General features: G+C 44.9%; 1 protein-coding gene across 9 annotated transcripts in view; it reads right to left on the minus strand.

Moving 5' to 3' along the window:
- COL15A1 (collagen type XV alpha 1 chain) overlaps nucleotides 1-16,410 on the minus strand; it is a 275,000-nt gene that overhangs the window by 120,405 nt on the left and 138,185 nt on the right. For all 9 annotated transcript variants that reach the window (XM_043540351.1, XM_037889859.2, XM_043540354.1 and 6 more), the window contains 4 exons: nucleotides 15,771-15,917; nucleotides 15,163-15,189; nucleotides 11,797-11,859; nucleotides 2,902-2,979 (listed from right to left, as the gene is read on the minus strand). In XM_043540351.1, the coding sequence (XP_043396286.1) occupies nucleotides 2,902-2,979; nucleotides 11,797-11,859; nucleotides 15,163-15,189; nucleotides 15,771-15,917 (315 nt within the window). The remainder of the gene's footprint in view (nucleotides 1-2,901; nucleotides 2,980-11,796; nucleotides 11,860-15,162; nucleotides 15,190-15,770; nucleotides 15,918-16,410) is intronic.

Below are 16,410 nucleotides of genomic sequence, written 5' to 3' on the forward strand. Positions count from 1 at the left end.
ACTGAAGAGCAGTTAACTGGCAACTTAATCTTGAATGGTCCCTTGAAATGTGTTAACTACTTATTCTAAACAATCTGTTCCACCATGTATTTATGTAAGGGGACGGTTGCCCCCTTACTAACATTCAGTGGGGGTGTTTTAGTTGCTAGCTCCCAGTATTAAAAAGGGGGAAGGGTCAATGGGGAATCAGGACCCTGAGACTGACAGACCCCAGGAACAATGGGGAGAGGCCAATGCTCCAGGTCAGCCCGAATGACAGGGCGGGCAGGCTAATCAGGGAGTCAGGAGGCCAGGGAGGGCCCGTCCTCTGTGTGAGCTGGATTTGCCTGGGTCAGACAGGGTGGGGCCGAGCTAAGGAGAAAGCAGGGGCCAAGCTGAGCTGGAGAGCAGAGCTGTGCCAGATCCAGAGGGACCAGAAAAGCAGCCCAGAGAGAGCAGCCCCTGTCCTGGGAGCAGAGCTGCAGCCCCAAAGCCAGAGGCACAGCCCAGAGAGAGCAGACTTGCCCTGGGAGCAGAGCTGCAGCAACCAGAGCCAGAGGGGCCAGAAAAGCAGCCCACGAAGCAGGTCAGTGCTGGGAGCAGAGTCACAGAAGCAGCCTGCAGAGCAGCCCTGTCCTGGGAGCAGAGCTGCAGCAACCAGAGCCAGAGGGGCCAAAGAACCAGCCCAGGGAGCTGGAGGCAGAGCAGCAGTAGTGCAGAGACCGAGTGGTGCAGCTGGGGCTGGAGCAGTCCGGAGCTGGGTGCGGTGAGCAGCTGGGGAGAACGAGGGGGCAGCGGGCCCAGCACAGGGAGACGCCTCAGCCAAGGGGCTCTGCAGGCCAGGCTTGGATCGTAACCCCGACAGGGCGGGGGCGACACTGGGAAGAAGGGTCCAACCACTTAGAGCCTGAGAGCGTGTGGCCACCACCAGAGCAAGTGTCCAACCCACAGCATCCCTGCAGCACAGCCAGGGCCTGAGAAGAAGGCCTGGGACTTAAAAGAAGCAGACTGTGAACTGCCCGGACGTTCCAGAGACACTGTTTGTGATGTTCCCTGCCACAGAGCAGGGTGATGTGTTTCCTTTAACCTTTCCCATTTTTCCTTATTCTTTTTAAAATTAATTGTTGATTAAATAACTTGCATTTGCTTTAACTTGTATGTAATGGTCAGTGGGTCAGAGAAGTGCCCCGTGCAGAGAGAGTACCCCGGAGTGGGGACACCCTAGCCCCTGTCCCAGGTGACTATAGCAGGGTTGGGGGTCAAGCTCCCCAGGAATCCTGGGCCCAGCCTTGTTGGGGTTATGAGAACTCTGCCAGACAGCAGAGTGGAAGGGGAGTCCTCAAGGGCAGGGAGGCCACTGGGTAAAGGAAGTGGGAGCGAGGACTCAGATCCTTTCGCTAGCCCACTTCACCGGGGTAGTGCAGAAACCAGGAAAGTTCCCCACAAGAGCGGGACTATTCCCCTGCTTACATTTAGCTGTGACACTGAGTACATTTCCCAGACCTGAAGAAGAGCTCTGTGAGGCCCAAAAGCTTGTCTCTCTCACCAACAAAATTTGTCCAATAAAAGATATTACCTCACCCACCTTGTGTCTCAGATATAAACGTTGATGCTAATATAATGGCAAACTTACTATATAAATACTCAGAAGTCAGGGGTGCAGATTCTGGATCCACTCCAGCCTCTTTGCACTGCACCCCAGCATAAAATGGCCAGAAAGATATTGTAGCAGGCAATATGAGGATCAAGGGTGATCCTCTTGAGATGAAGAGCCTACATAGCACACATAGGGCACCCTGTTTGCTGAGGCCAATCTGGGGGGAAAGGAATGGCCTGGGGCGTCACCATGCCCTAGTGATCCCCAGCAGCATTATCAGTCCCTTGGGGTTGTCATCAGCTGGGGTACATTCACGTAACTCTTGAGCTGCTCTGTCTCATGCCAGAGAAATGAGTTGGTGTGCAGTAGGCCCATGGTCAGGTGAGCACAAAGATGGCTTGGTGTCACTTTTGTGACCACTTCCTGAGTTGCTCTGTGTGCTCCTGACCCACAGCCAGGCTCTGGGCCAGGCAATCCAAAAGTTAAGGTTCTTATAACATATTTTACAAATTATATCGTTAAATACAAATTTTAATACACAATGAGCCCAGTTTTATCTTAACAGACATGATATCTTGTAAACACAGAACTACCATTGACTTCAATGGAAACCACAACTAGCTTTATCTCTGGGTGAAACCAGTTACTGCCAGTGCAATCAAAACCTTGGGCCTCATTCGCTCTTTGGCAGCATGTGCATGACTTTCTGTGAGACCTATAGGAGAGGCATGCGTACAGATGAGAGTGCAATCTGGATCACTCTTTTGCACTTCCTCATTCCTGAGTACTGAAAAAGAGAACTTCACCATCCTAAGAACATATGCTTTTCTATTTAACAGCAAATACAAATGATTGTCAAAACATCCCTGTGTTAGGGCATGGGAGGAAATGAGTAATTCAAATTTTAAAGCTCACGAAAGCTTATGCTCAAATAAATTGGTTCGTCTCTAAGGTGCCACAAATACTCCTTTTCTTTTTTCAAATTTTAAAATGTCTAATACAGGTGTCTTTTGAGAACATCTCATTTATATTTTCTTCTAAGTATTATGGCTCACATCTTTAGAAATGCTTTTGCAAAAGAACAAGCGCACATTTGCCCACTTCCAACTTAGGCATGTAATGGGTATGTGCTGATTGGAATACAGGCCTAAGTCAGTTATGTATTAATGTGTGTTTGCTTTATTGTGTGTACACTTTTTGACCATTTATACACATTGGCTACATGGTTATTTCCCCAGACTGCCCCTCGTTGTTAAGTTTTACCTCACTCTGTGCTAAGGGACAAGACAAGCAGAGCTAAATCTCAGATAGCCTCAGAAACTCACAAATCCTCTGAATGGAGCGGATGGGCCGGGAGGGCCTGGAAGTCCTGGTGGTCCTGGCAGTCCCACACCGGTCTCACCCTAGAAGAAGAACAAATATGAAGCAGTGAATATTTCAGACCACATTTTAGCATGTTTCATGACACTGTGTTAGCTTGGTTTGCCGTAGCTAGCTTCCTTAGACCTAACTGTATTTTTCAAGTTTATAGAAACAAAAACTAACACAAGACTATTGTTTAAATGCTAGAAAGGGATGTGAGATGTATTAATTTGTGAAATAAACTCCCAAGAGAAATGATCATTAGGGTAAAGTAAAACTACTAAGACTGAACAAAGCACTTGGCAGTGTACTCTAGGAAATAACCCTGCATTGGCAGAGAGAGGATGTCATGAAAGGTCTTTTCCATCTCTAGCTTCTCAAACAAATTTACAATTGTATTAGCAGTGCCAATTGTGAGACAGGGGTTTAATTCTTTATCAAAAGTATATTTTAGCATCAATTTCATTCTTTATGCATATCATATGCAAAAAGGGGAGATACCTCCCTTCTCAACATTACTACTCTCCTTCACAGCCTTTCCAAAATTACAGTCTTGTGATTTATCTAATGTACTTTTTCCCACTGCCCACACAGCTAAAGCTCCTGTTCAGGCCCTTAGCATTTCCCCTCCTGACTACTATAACCTGCTCCTCTCTGGCCTTGCTGACACGCACCTCACCCTTCCCTGAGGTCCATTCAAAGTACAGCTCCTAAGATCCTCTTCCTGGCCTGTTATGATCATACCAGAACCTCCATTCCTCCACTGGCTCCCCCTTCTTCACAGCTTCTACTACAAATTGAAAGCCTTTCATAATTTATCTTTCCCTGCTTCTCCACTCTTGCCTTGTATTTCACAGAACTGAGCAGGATTTGGCCCTTGGATTATGAATTCTTTGGGGGGGAGAAGAATGTGTCTTTATCGGTGTTTGAAAAACATCATGTTATAATAACTGAAAATTACACAGTCCAGATTCAAGCAATCAATTTCAATGTTAAGAATACTTGAGGTACAGTTTTTTAGGCCAAATATTAGCTCTCCATTTATGTCAGTTGTAGGAGTCTTACACACCCCTTGTTTGTGACTGCAGGTAATATACACTTGCCTGTCACTGGTGTCTATGTACTATGTGGACTGACACATTGAAAATGCTGAGGTAGATGGAGGAATGTGAAATATTCACTTTGAACCTCATATTCACTCAAACTGTGCTTGGCTTTGAAATTTGTTGCATTCATGAACCCAAACCTACGGTCCCTAAAAGCGCAAGTGCATGGGTTGAGGTTTCCATACGAGTTTGGCCTTGCTATCTACTTGTTACTGCTGATGTGTGTGTATGTGTAAGGGAAGCTGACGGTCTGTCACCCTCTTTCTCCGCTCCTGGGAGGTCCATCTCAACGTCTAATAATAATAAAACCAGAGCCGTCCTTAGGATTTATGCAGTATTATTAAACTGCTGCCCCTATGCCCGACAGCAGCCCGGCCTCACAGCCTGGGGTGGGGTGGGGTCGGGGGAATGGACAAGGCAGAAAAGGATACCGAGCCGCCCAGCCCACCTCACGGCGGCAGAGAGTCACAGTTCCCCGCAGAGACCCCCCATACCCTCTCCCTCACACAGAATGTGCGGCGCAGACATATTCGGCTCTGTGAATATGGCCCCTGCCTAAGGAGACTGCAGCACGTGCTGGGTGTGTGGGAGCCGACCTGCTCTTACCTGCATGATGGGTGAAGCTGCCGCTTGGGAAGGCTAGTTCCCTAGCCCACCTGTTCTCCCTGTGGCCCTGCCCATACTCCACCCCAGCTCTGCTCCTGGCCCCGCCCCCACTCTGCCCAGGCCCCACCCCCTCCCCACTGTCTCCCTCCTCTCTTCTCTCCCCCTCCCTGATCACACCCTTTCAGCCAAATCCCTGAACCCAAATGAAGCAAATGACATTTGAAAAAAACACTCTTCTGCAATTTCTTTCTAAAGAAAATGGAGCGTGTTTTCCACCGCATGCCAGAAGGTACAGACTGGACATGCAGAAGGTACCTAATTAAAAGCACTAAACTTGGGAATAAAAAATGTCAGTCACAGGTTTTTTTGATACACCCTGAAGTTTGTCAGAGATTTATTTGCAAAAACTTTGTAGTAAGGGCAAGTCAGCTGTCCTGCTGAATATAACATTAAATATTAGGGAATACATGATGCAGCTCTTCTCTGTTTTACATTTTCTTAATCAGTATTTCTAAGGTGATTTTATATTTTAAATGTACTCTTAAGCCTTAATAAAAGTAATCATTCCAGATTACTACATATTTAACTCACTGAAACAAAGATATTATTTTAAATTAATCAGTCACAGAGGTTTAGTGTGTTCATAACAATGTTCACTGCTTTTAGAAAAAAAATTATTTTGTGCGATCTCCATAACAATAGACATATTTATGAAATTTCACCAACTTTAAAACATATGTTTCCAAAGATTTTAGGCATAACAAAGGATTTTGTATCTTACTAAAGTAGCTGTAGCTCACGAAAGCTTATGCTCAAATAAATTGGTTAGTCTCTAAGGTGCCACAAGTACTCCTTTTCTTTTTGCGAATACAGACTAACACTGCTACTACTCGGAAACCTCTTGAAACTAGTTCATCAAATAGTCAGAAGTAAAGAAAGGGAAACTTGTTTGTCCAGCTATCTGGCAGGAAAGGGGTGTTGTCCCTTTAAGGGCTGTCTTCAACAGGGAGGTGAAGGGACAAAGGGATGGACAGAAAGGACAGGAAGACTTTGGAAGCAAGTTTTTTGTACTATAGTAATTAAAATGTGTATCCTTCAAACTTTTGAAGGATTTATTTAAAAAACTATATGTCTGAAGATCCAAGCATTTAAGGCTAAAGATGAATACTCAGATTGTGCATCTAAAAATCTATGCAAGTAATTTTATAATCTTCAGCAACACACTAATGAAATATTTTTAAAGCAAATTTTAAACTAAGGTCCTGTAGACTAACATGTTCGGAGTAAATATTACAGTAATGCACGACTGTTTTTGTCAGTAAATTCAGAAACTGACAGTATATACCTGGGGTTGGCAAATGCCTGTTAAATGGCTTCATTACCACTTGAACGGCTCTTTAACAGTTTCAGTGTTGTGCAAATAGGTTGGAAGCTTTTTCCACTTTTAAGTGACTAGATCCCCTACAGAGGAAGACTGACCAGGCTGCAGCAGCTAGCTGTGGGAGCCTGCAGGAAGGGTCCGAACAGGATAGGAAGAGGGAGGTAGGTGGACACTAAGACCCAGGGGTGCCCCAAATTTTCGGGTGCCCTATGCAGCTGCATATGACTGAGGAACGGCCCTGAATAAAAGCTTGCTCTTATCTAGCCTTTTCATCAGTAAATCTCAAAGTGCTTTACAAAGAAGATTAGTATCATTATCCCCCATTTGACAGATGGGAAAATGTAGGCTCAGCGTGGGAAAAGTGACTTTCCAAAGACACCCAGCAGACCAGCGGCCAAGCTGGGAATAGACACCCAGGTCTTCTGAGTCCCAAAATCCAGTGCTCCTGCCTACTAGGCCATACTGCCTTTTGTGAGATAATAAGTGTATGCGTCCACTTCTATGAGTTTTTTGTGGGGGCTATATCATATGTGCCACTGCCCACCCATTCTGACTCTATGGGGCTGCAGGATGTGATCTGCCTTCATATTCTGTAGCAGAAGTAGGAAAAATGCTCCTACTGTCAGCATGTGTTCTTCAAGAAGCAGACACAGCAGTTAGGTGCCCCATAATCTCAGACAGCCAAGCCCTAGCGTTCTGAGCTTTTCTTTAATTATTCTGAATCGTCATCTGGAATTGCATCTCCCTCTGCTCCCATTTCTATTGTGAACTTAGCTATGTTTTTATTAATTAGGAGAATCATATGTCAGGAATCAGAATTTCAACTGCATCACAGTCACAACAAAGCAAAGAGGTTGGCTGTTTTTGACCTGTCACTAAATGCATTTATTCATTTGTTTCTTTGCTTCTATACAGTTTTGTCAAGTGGTTTCTATAGGGATACTCTTCAAATGTTCTTTCCCATATACACCTTTCATTTTTTTTTCCATATTCATATCCATAGTGCCAGTATTTAATTAGTTTGGGGCTATTCTCATTGTTTGCAGCCATGCACTCTTACAGCTCCTGTTTATTTGCTCTGATGCCATATGCTCTTTTTAAACAGAGGTTACAGTATTAGCACGAGCCAATGTTTGTATTTGGTTTTGTGCAGTTTTTACCACTGTACAATCATGAGGGGTGGGCAACTCCCCACCCCCACAAATTCTCAAATTTGGAACATAGTTCTATATAGGAGCCTACTATTTGTAAGCATTTCTGAAGTGCCTCTCACAGCTTTACCTATTCACAGTCCAAAGGTTACAAAACCAATTGATAACCGACCAGCAGGGCAGTCAATTCTCCAACCTGCTCTAGGATGCAACAATTTCTGGCTTCCCGTTCTACAACAATGGCAGCAAAGAGACTTGCCGATAGATCCTGCAGCCTGTACTCACCCTTAAAAGCATACTCAGAAGCTAGGAGATGCTGACCACCTTCCTAGGCTACAGCTAGTCTTAGCAATTTTTGTGTAAACCAGGAAAACAATTTTTTGGCCATTCCTACCCCATAAACATATCGTGGAAAGGAATCAGTCAATCATATCAATTTGGACAGGGCAGGGTTAGTGAGATGGTTTTTTGGTGCAACTTTTAAACTTAAAACTAACTCATTGCATATAACCGGGAGTGGGAACAATCTCCTATCCTTCCAGCCTTTTGCTGCAGGTAGGGTGACTAGCTGCTTACGCTGGAGGCTGTACTTAGCTGCCAACATTAAAAAAAAAAAAAATTAAAATCCAAGGAGCAATTCTCCAGAAAAGGGTCTTAGGGCTTCTGGATGCTTTTCAGTATGTTCCGAGTATTTTTTGCACTTGTAAAACAATGCCTTATGAACATCAGCTAATTAACTAACATCCGCTAACACTTCTGTGAGGTACCACGTGTAAGTATTATCCCTATGCTACGGATGGAAAACAAAGGCAGGAAAGTTAAGTATTTTGACTGAGGCTGTAGAATTAGTCAGGAATAGATGAAGGTGTCCTTTTCTTTCAGATCCGTATTTAGACCACTACCTCTGCAGCTACTAAGATGTTCAGCTCTTATGGACAAAAGCCACAATGGCTACTCAGCAGCAGTCCCAACCAACGCAGTTGCAGTGCTGGATTAGTTTGCCTTTAGTTACGCATTACTCTCACTTGGAGCATACTGTAAACAGCCACAATGTGTGGTGTTTGATCTTAAAACAATCTACTACTGTATTTGTACCATTCTAACTAAAAACAGGTTGACTGGCTTCAGGGTGAGTATCTACATCTGAATATTTGTATTGGGAATCACGGAAAGAACTGAAGATGGAATGTGTGTGATTAAAGCTAGTTTGCTGGAAACTCATGAATCAGCTTTCCAAGCTGAGAAGGATATATAGACTTGAGGTTTTCTAACACAGAATGTAAACGACCATTGTAAACAGGTGAAATTCACCCATCAGCAGAGGGGTTATAGAAGTTCCCCAGTGGAGAACCACAAGAGCTCCTGCAGAGTGGCCATGCAGGGATCTTTGCATGTGGTGCAGCTGGGGCCTGCGCTAGCTCTGCATCAGCAAATATGGATGGCCCATTGTGTCCAGAATTACATGAATTCAATAGCCACAAACCACTGCATAGGAGATGGGTCAGGGTCACAGCCACTGTTCCATCCCAGAAACCAATATGAGGTTGCGGAGTGGCTCCAGAGTTGTTGTGGGACGTTGTGAGGGGAATTCTGTTCACCCCTACCTCCATGTACGCCCTTGCTCAAAGACCATTTTCTCAGGCTTTGTGCAACAGACAGTGGGTGAGGAGGGAGCGATGAATGTCACTCATTGTAACTATGTAATCATTGCCACCTCGTGGGGCCACTGAGGTCACCCATCTTTGTTCTGGTTCAGTGCTTCATAGCATGGTAGGTGCACCGTGACTCAGGGGCATGTGCTGAAGGTGCCTCAGCTGCAAGGCCCTGTGGGCTCTAGCACCTAGTGGGACCCAAAGAGTATTTCACCCAGAGCCTCCAAATACCACACTTCTGCAGGACACCCAGCTACCAGCTCCTCCCCAGCCATACTCCCAACAGTTTGGAGGCTTGCCCTTTCTGCAGCTAGCCTCTGCTCAGCCAGAGCAGGAGAGAAAGAGAAAGAGAGAGAGAGAGAGAGAGAGAGAGCGCGCCGCAGATTTGCCATTCAGCAGATTCATTCCATTGGCTTCTGCTGACCTGTGACTGCTCAGCAGCCAATTCAGCACATGGGAGTATTAAAGTATTTGGCTTTTGCCAACAGAGTTAGATTTAACTTGCAAGTGATAATTTGCCTGTAGGTATTTTGTCAGCTTCCAGCAATAGAAGGTCGAAACAAAAGCCTGAAGCAGAAAAGGTCTCTGCTCCAGCACACCGAGGTGGTCTGGAAGGAGGCGAAGAGGTCTGCATTCACACAGATCCAGTGGCTCCAGCATCCCCGACCTGGAGGGGCTGCAATTCTAGCTCCCAGACTGGAATAATGGCTACAGGGGGCAGAAAGGGGTACCAGGAGCTCTACTCCCTGCTCTGCATTGTCAGGGGTGAATTTCATCTTTCTAAGTGCTCTGGACTCCACCTGAGTTGAGTCTGAATGTATTTCACATCAGGGATTTAGGAAGTTTGACTTGTTTTTGTAACTGTATCATGATTAATGGAATTGGAATCCAGGGACACCATGTTATTGAAGGGCAGGGTTGCCAACTTTCTAATCACACAAAACCGAATACTCTAGCCCCGCCTCTTCCCCAAGGCCAAGCCCCCTGCCCCACGGCCCTGCCCCCCACTCAGTACATTCTCCCTCCCTCGGTGGCTCGCTCTCCCACCCCTTCACTGGGCTGGGGCAGAGGGCTGGGGTGTGGGCTGGGGCTCTGGGCTGGGGCAGAAGGGTTGGGGTTTAGGAGGGGGTGAGGGCTCCATCTGGGGGTGTGTGCTCTGGGCTGGGGCCAGGGATGAGGGGTTTGGGGTGCAGGAAGAGGTTCCAGGCTGAGGCAGAGGGCTTCAGGGTGTGGGAGGGGGCTCTGGGCTGGGGCCAGGGATGAGGGGTTTGCAGTATAGGAGGGGGCTCCAGGTTTGCAGAGGCTTAGGGCTGGGGCAGGGGATCAGGGATCAGGGTTGGGGCACGGGCTTACCTGTGGCGGCTCCTGGTCAGCGGCACAGCAGGGGTGGGGGGCAAAGGCAGGCTTCCTGCCTGTCCTGATTCTGCACTGCATCCTGGAAGTGGCCAGCAGGTCCAGCTCCTAGCCGGAGGCGTGGCAGGCAGCTCTGCAAGCTGCTCTCGCCCGCAGACATTGCCCCCGCAGCTCCCATTGGACGCGGTTCCTGGCCAATGGGAGTGCAGAGCCGATGCTCAGGGTGGGGGCAGTGCGCAGAGCCCCATGGCCCCCCTACCTAGGAGCCGGACCTGCTGGCCGCTTCCGGGGCGCAGCACAGTGCCCGGAAAGGTAGGGACTAGCCTGCCTTAGCTCCACAGCACCGCCAACTGGATTTTTAAATGGCCCCGTCAGCAGTGCTGACCGCAGCCGCCAGGGTCCCTTTTCGACCGGGTGTTCCCGTCAAAAACCGGACAATTGGTCACCCTATTGAAGGACAGTACGAAAACAGGAAAGGTGGGGAGTTAGGCTGGAAGCAATGCAGCCACGTGGACAAAGCAATGCACAGGATTTAATAAAGTTCCACTTGTTCAACTTAACCTGCGTTCAGCTTCACACTTGCTAATGAAACACTGACCAGTTAACATTAATGATTCATTTGTCTAAACTGCTGGCTGAATTTTTCAAGTGGAATGCAGCAATTGATTCACCTGCACTAGCTACCCTCAGCTCAGCAGAGACAGGAGTAGTCACTTCAAAATGTGAACATTGATTTTGTCTACTTTGCAAGGCTAAAATAGGACTGTACTCTAATCTCCTACATAGTTTATCTGGCAGAGTGTAGTCACAGTCACACATACAAGGCCCTTCATTTTTTGTTTAATATTTCTCAGAAATGGATTGGTGTTTATTATGAAAAATTTAAAGTGGGTGAAAATTGGCACAAAATATTAACTTCTGGGTAAATATTGGGGTTAATATTGGAGGATCGGAGGAGAGAGAAAAAGCAACAAAGAGAAAAGTAAGAGTATTGAAAGTAAAAGCAGTTTAATGCCCTGGTTTACTTCATGAATAGTACATTTACAGTACAAACACATACGCGCGCGTGCGTGCGTGTATCTTCTACTACATTAACTTATTTGACAGCCTCATATTTACACTTGGACTAAAGTATGAACATAAACATATCTACCTAATGTAATGCACTGGATTTTCTTAACATAATCAGTATTTTCATGTACTTGAGTATTCCAAAATTCAGGTGAAAATTAGTAACAAAACAGGAATTTTTTTGGTAGAAATCAGTAAAACCTGAAAAGGAAGGGCCTTGCACACATAACACTGCAATTTTTCCAACTGTGTCTTGTTTCTTTTACTAAGAGTTACACATTTATCTTCTCCAACTCTAACATATTCCTGTGAAAGCTTTACTATTTATATAAGCTATATTTATACATCTTCTGGCAAAATCCTTAGGGCTTTATTGTGACTTACCTTTGAATAGAAGCATGGCGGGGGAAAAGGGTGCATAAATTCTTCTTGTGTTTTCTGTATTTTATTTCTTTTCAGAACATATCAAATTAACACAAAAGCAAAAGATGAATGGTAGCTAACCCAATTGGTTCTTAAACACTGATAGGACACGTACCTTTTCTCCTTTAAGGCCGTCCTCTCCCTTCAACCCTGGCAATCCCTGAAGTCCTCTTTCACCCTAAAAAGACATTTTTATTCAATATTTTCTTTCCATTAAAATATCTTTCCTATAAATGATGGATATTTAGAAAACCAAAAAGTGCCCATAGGAAAGTTGCTATAGTCTATTTGGAAGGAAGCTAGAGTGTGAAAAGTTCTCACCTGATTTTTCCCATGTATCTGTGATTGATTAATATATTAGCAGACCTTTTATAAGACAGTAGAGGATTACCTGAACTCTTGGAATAGTTCTCTATTTGTTCTGCATTTCCTCAATGTGATAATAGTAGGGAGATTCCAGGCTGACATTTTGTCTTCACCTGATCTAAATTATCCATTTCCAAAATGGACATTGGAAGGTCACCAGTTTCAATTTCACACCAAGGTAATGGGCAGTAGGGAAGAGGACAGTTGGATATTTTCCTGTGGAAATACTTAAGTAATATACTGCTGTAAGCTGCTATTCGAGGTGCCTCACATCATGCCTCAACATGAGGTGCTGACTGCACTCATCTCCTACTGGAATCATTAGAGCCCCATCCTGCAAGATGCTGAGCACCCTCAATTTCCATTGAGTTCAATGGGTGCTAAGTGTCTCACAGAAACTATGTAGTACCTTGCAGTATTCTAATAGTACCTTGCAGTATTAGGCCTCAAGTTTCCTTTTAACCCTCAGGGTTCTAATAAATGTCAACTCCCAAACCCCAACTAACCCTCCTATCCCACGGTGTATTTCCCCCCAGTACAATATGCAGATTCTGTGTTCTATATAAGGCTTGAGCCTTTGCTCATTGAAGTTTATAACAAAGTTCCCATTGATTTTAAGTGGTGCAGGATAAGGCTATCAAGTGCAATGAATTAGCCAGCTAACCTAAGATTCTGGAACGAAATCCAGAGGAAAATGAAGCTCAGATTTATGTTTATTTGTGACCTTTTTCTCCAAGGAATCTGGACAATGGTGTGTGTTAATCGTATGCACTGTCAGAGTCTAACCATGATAGCACTGTGCTAACTGTAAAGACCCATGAACTAGATGCAGTAAGAATCAAATGTACGCACAGGATTTCATTTTTTTCTTTGTGATTAATACTGATTTCTCAGGTGATTAAATAGTTATGGCAAAATGCTTTTTACGCATTCAGGCCCCAACCCTGAAAACACTTGCACATGGGCTTTCCTGCACTACTGCGAATGGTACATTGATTTCAATGTGATTGATCATAGTAGCATAGTTGAGCGTGTGTGAAAGTATTAGCAGGATAGGGGCCTAACTGCACACAGAAAAAACGGTTTCAGAACATAAGTAAAGCTGCAACAAGATTGCTAAAGGAGGAAATACGACTCTTTATACCACAGAGAACTATAAAAGAAAAACATATCCAAACATGCAGAGTGTTTAAAGTGTTGCTCCCTCAGAAATAAAATTCTTAATTACTTTATATAATTGAAGCATTTTCCACAGAACATTTTGTCATAGCTTTTGTTTAAAAAATGTGTTCTGCTTGCAGTTTAAATGCTAAGAGCAAGAAAGCATAGTGCAAAGCTGAAAAGGTCAGCTTCTTCTGCTGGTACAGCTTTTCTAATGAGAAATCATTTCTCCGAAATATGAATTGACCTTGTGCAATAATAACTAGATTTCTTTGAGCATGGAGTATGAACAGAGATTTGAGGATAGATGAAGCATTTTGCTTGCCTGTTGGGCTGAATAATTAACTCCCTCACCACTGGATTATTTGTATTGACTATTATAAAAATGTGACCCTCCCCTGAGGAGTGTTTACAGAGGGCAGGAACAGAAAGTTTTTAGCATTTGTGTGGGGGATTTCTGGAAGAGGACAGGGGTGCATAAGGTAGATGATATCCCCACCCAGATGGGAGGAAGTAGGGAAAATACAGCACAGAGGGTGGGGAGTGGAAAAATAGAAAAGTCATGTAGGTAGTGTAGCTGGAAGATGCATCATACTAGAGCATTGCAGAGGGCACATGGGTCACAGCAGCTGAGAAGAGAGTTGGGGGACTCTTGACTCTGGGAGAGTGGATAGAATGTGGCAGCTAGGAGAGAAGCCAGAGACCTGGGAGCACGGGAGAAGGTTGACAGAATGATACAGGTGAGAAGCCATTGGGGAACACCTGAGCATGGAAGAAGATCACACCAAACAACAGCAGATGAAAAATGCACTAGGACAATGTAATGTGGGAGTGGGCTGGGTGGGTTTCAGGAGCTGGGAGGCAGGTTTGAGTCAGGGGAGGGAGGAGCAACAGGGCAATTGAAGAGGTGGGAAATGGGCAGAGGAGCAGTGGTGATCAGGAGTATGTGGTAGCTGTGAGCAGGGTGGAGCCAGGGAGTGAGGGCAGGTGGTGTGGGTCAGTTAAGGTGACAGAGTTGAGGACACAGAGGAATGGGGGTGGGGAAGGCAGATGGAAGCTGTGGAGGAGGGATTGTACCAGCTGAGGTTAGGAATAGGAGATGGGGAAGCAGCTGGGAGTTGGGTGAGTGCAGTAGTTTAGGGCGGGTAATCAGATGTTGTTGTCACCTTGCTCTTAACACAGTACATACACTGAAAAGGGTCCAAGTATATCCTCTTCTTGGGGTTTCCTTTGTACTAACTTAAATAGCAGCAAACACAACTTCCTGCCAGAGCTTGGCTTCTCAAAGGGTTGGTCTATGCAGGGCTCCTCTTTTCTTCCTTCTAGTTCCCTCTCCCTTGAGAGAGCTCTTGTATAAACCTGGGTTGAAGCACAAAGTGCCAACCTGGTCTGGCAGCCAGCGTGAATCAGCAGGTGAGCCCTTCATCACTAGCTACACAAGATCCTATAGGCTGACACCCTATTAAGGCCTAGAAGAAAGGGACTGAAGGGAGAAGCAGCTGGGAAACTGAAGGCTGCAATGCATCCCTTTGTTTACATAATGATTACAAACACAGCTTTACAGCCATAAATCATGGTGAAGGAGTTAGTTCAAGCTATTTGCCAACCTTAAACAGTATTCACAAAACAGAAGAAAGATTCCAGGACTTCTGAAATCTATCACTTTAGAAACATGGTAATGTACATGTGAAACAGACCCGTGATCAGTCAAGGCTGGTCACCTGTCTGGTAGGGGTCTGTACCAAATGCCTGTGATGCACTTTGAAACGTTACAGTCTTCTTGCTTTTTATTATAACGTAGTGCAGCAGTTTACCAAAGCTGCCTCCTGAGAACAGGGTTGCAAAACAGCATTGTATAGCTTAAGATCAAACTTAGCTGAGTGTCAGTCTGGCAAAGACATGATAGGTTTCTTTCTCTTCAATGAACTAAAATATGCATGAAAAAGGTACTTACTGGCAAGCCATCTTTACCAGGAATGCCCTAAAAGAAAACACCCATTTTAGAAAGGTACATAGAACATGTATAAAGTAGAAGAAGGGGGATAAAAACAAGTAACTGCATCTTAATGGCCAGCATTTCATGCTGTGACAAAATATCAAAACAGAATTGGGATCTGTATTGTGTTACCACGTACACTATTTTGTATACGTATTTAATTGGGGGCATGTATTTGTGATCAAGGAGAGAGTGAAGTATAACACACTCTGTGTATTCAGAAGCTGCAGCCTACAGGGGATACATAAACCATGCTTCTTGGGAGCTACACAACCTGTCCATCCAACATTTCTCAAAATGCAAGTGCCATCCTTGAGGAGCTTGGCTGATGCCTCAGCAGTTGTGCTGTTTTACACCCTTTGGGCCGGAATCACCATGGTCAGGCACCTTGTAGAACCACTGACACATGTTCAAAGGACTACCATTTTGATGTGGTATGATTAGACACCCACTTTGACTACACAGGGTGCAAGGCAGTAGAGAATCAGCCCTTCACCTGTGTGTGATAAATGAATATTGGTCTCTCTAGATGATTTTTGTGGCTTCAACAGAGATGCAGTACTCACAGGTTCACCGTCTCGCCCAGGTTTTCCTAGGGGCCCAGGGGGTCCTTGAATCCCTGTCTGCATTTCTTCTAGTTCTGACTTTCCTGGTGGTCCTGGTGGCCCTCGTGGCCCTTGCTCTCCTTTTTCGCCTCTCTCACCTTTTTGACCCTAAGAATGTAAAATATACAATAATAGGTTTTATTATTTTCTTTCTATTATTTTAACATATTGCCATTGTATCTACAGGCCTCACACCAGTTTGGGGCCCCATTGTGCTAGGCACTGTACAAACATATATTACAACCAGCTCAGGGTATTAAACCTTGTTCTGACTAATCAAGATGAATTGATCATTCAACTAAAATGGGATGATTGCCTGGGTACAAGTGGTCATGACCTAATTTCACCAGTTACGTGCAGACAGAATATAGTCCCCAACCAGCAACATATACATTTGGTGCTTTAAAAAAGCCAGTTTCCCACACAAAACTGAGTGGGAGGAGAATTTAAACATAAAAATGTTAATAATAATGGGCAGTTATTTAAGAATGCTCTGTTAGGCACCCCAAAAAAATCCAACACCCTTGCCTCACCCCACACACAGTTCAGCGGTCATAAAATAAGGCTTCTTTGGTTAAAAAAAAAATCAACCAGGTAAGTG

Source organism: Chelonia mydas, chromosome 2 (genome assembly GCF_015237465.2).
Source record: "Chelonia mydas isolate rCheMyd1 chromosome 2, rCheMyd1.pri.v2, whole genome shotgun sequence".
Classification (NCBI taxonomy): domain Eukaryota; kingdom Metazoa; phylum Chordata; order Testudines; family Cheloniidae; genus Chelonia; species Chelonia mydas.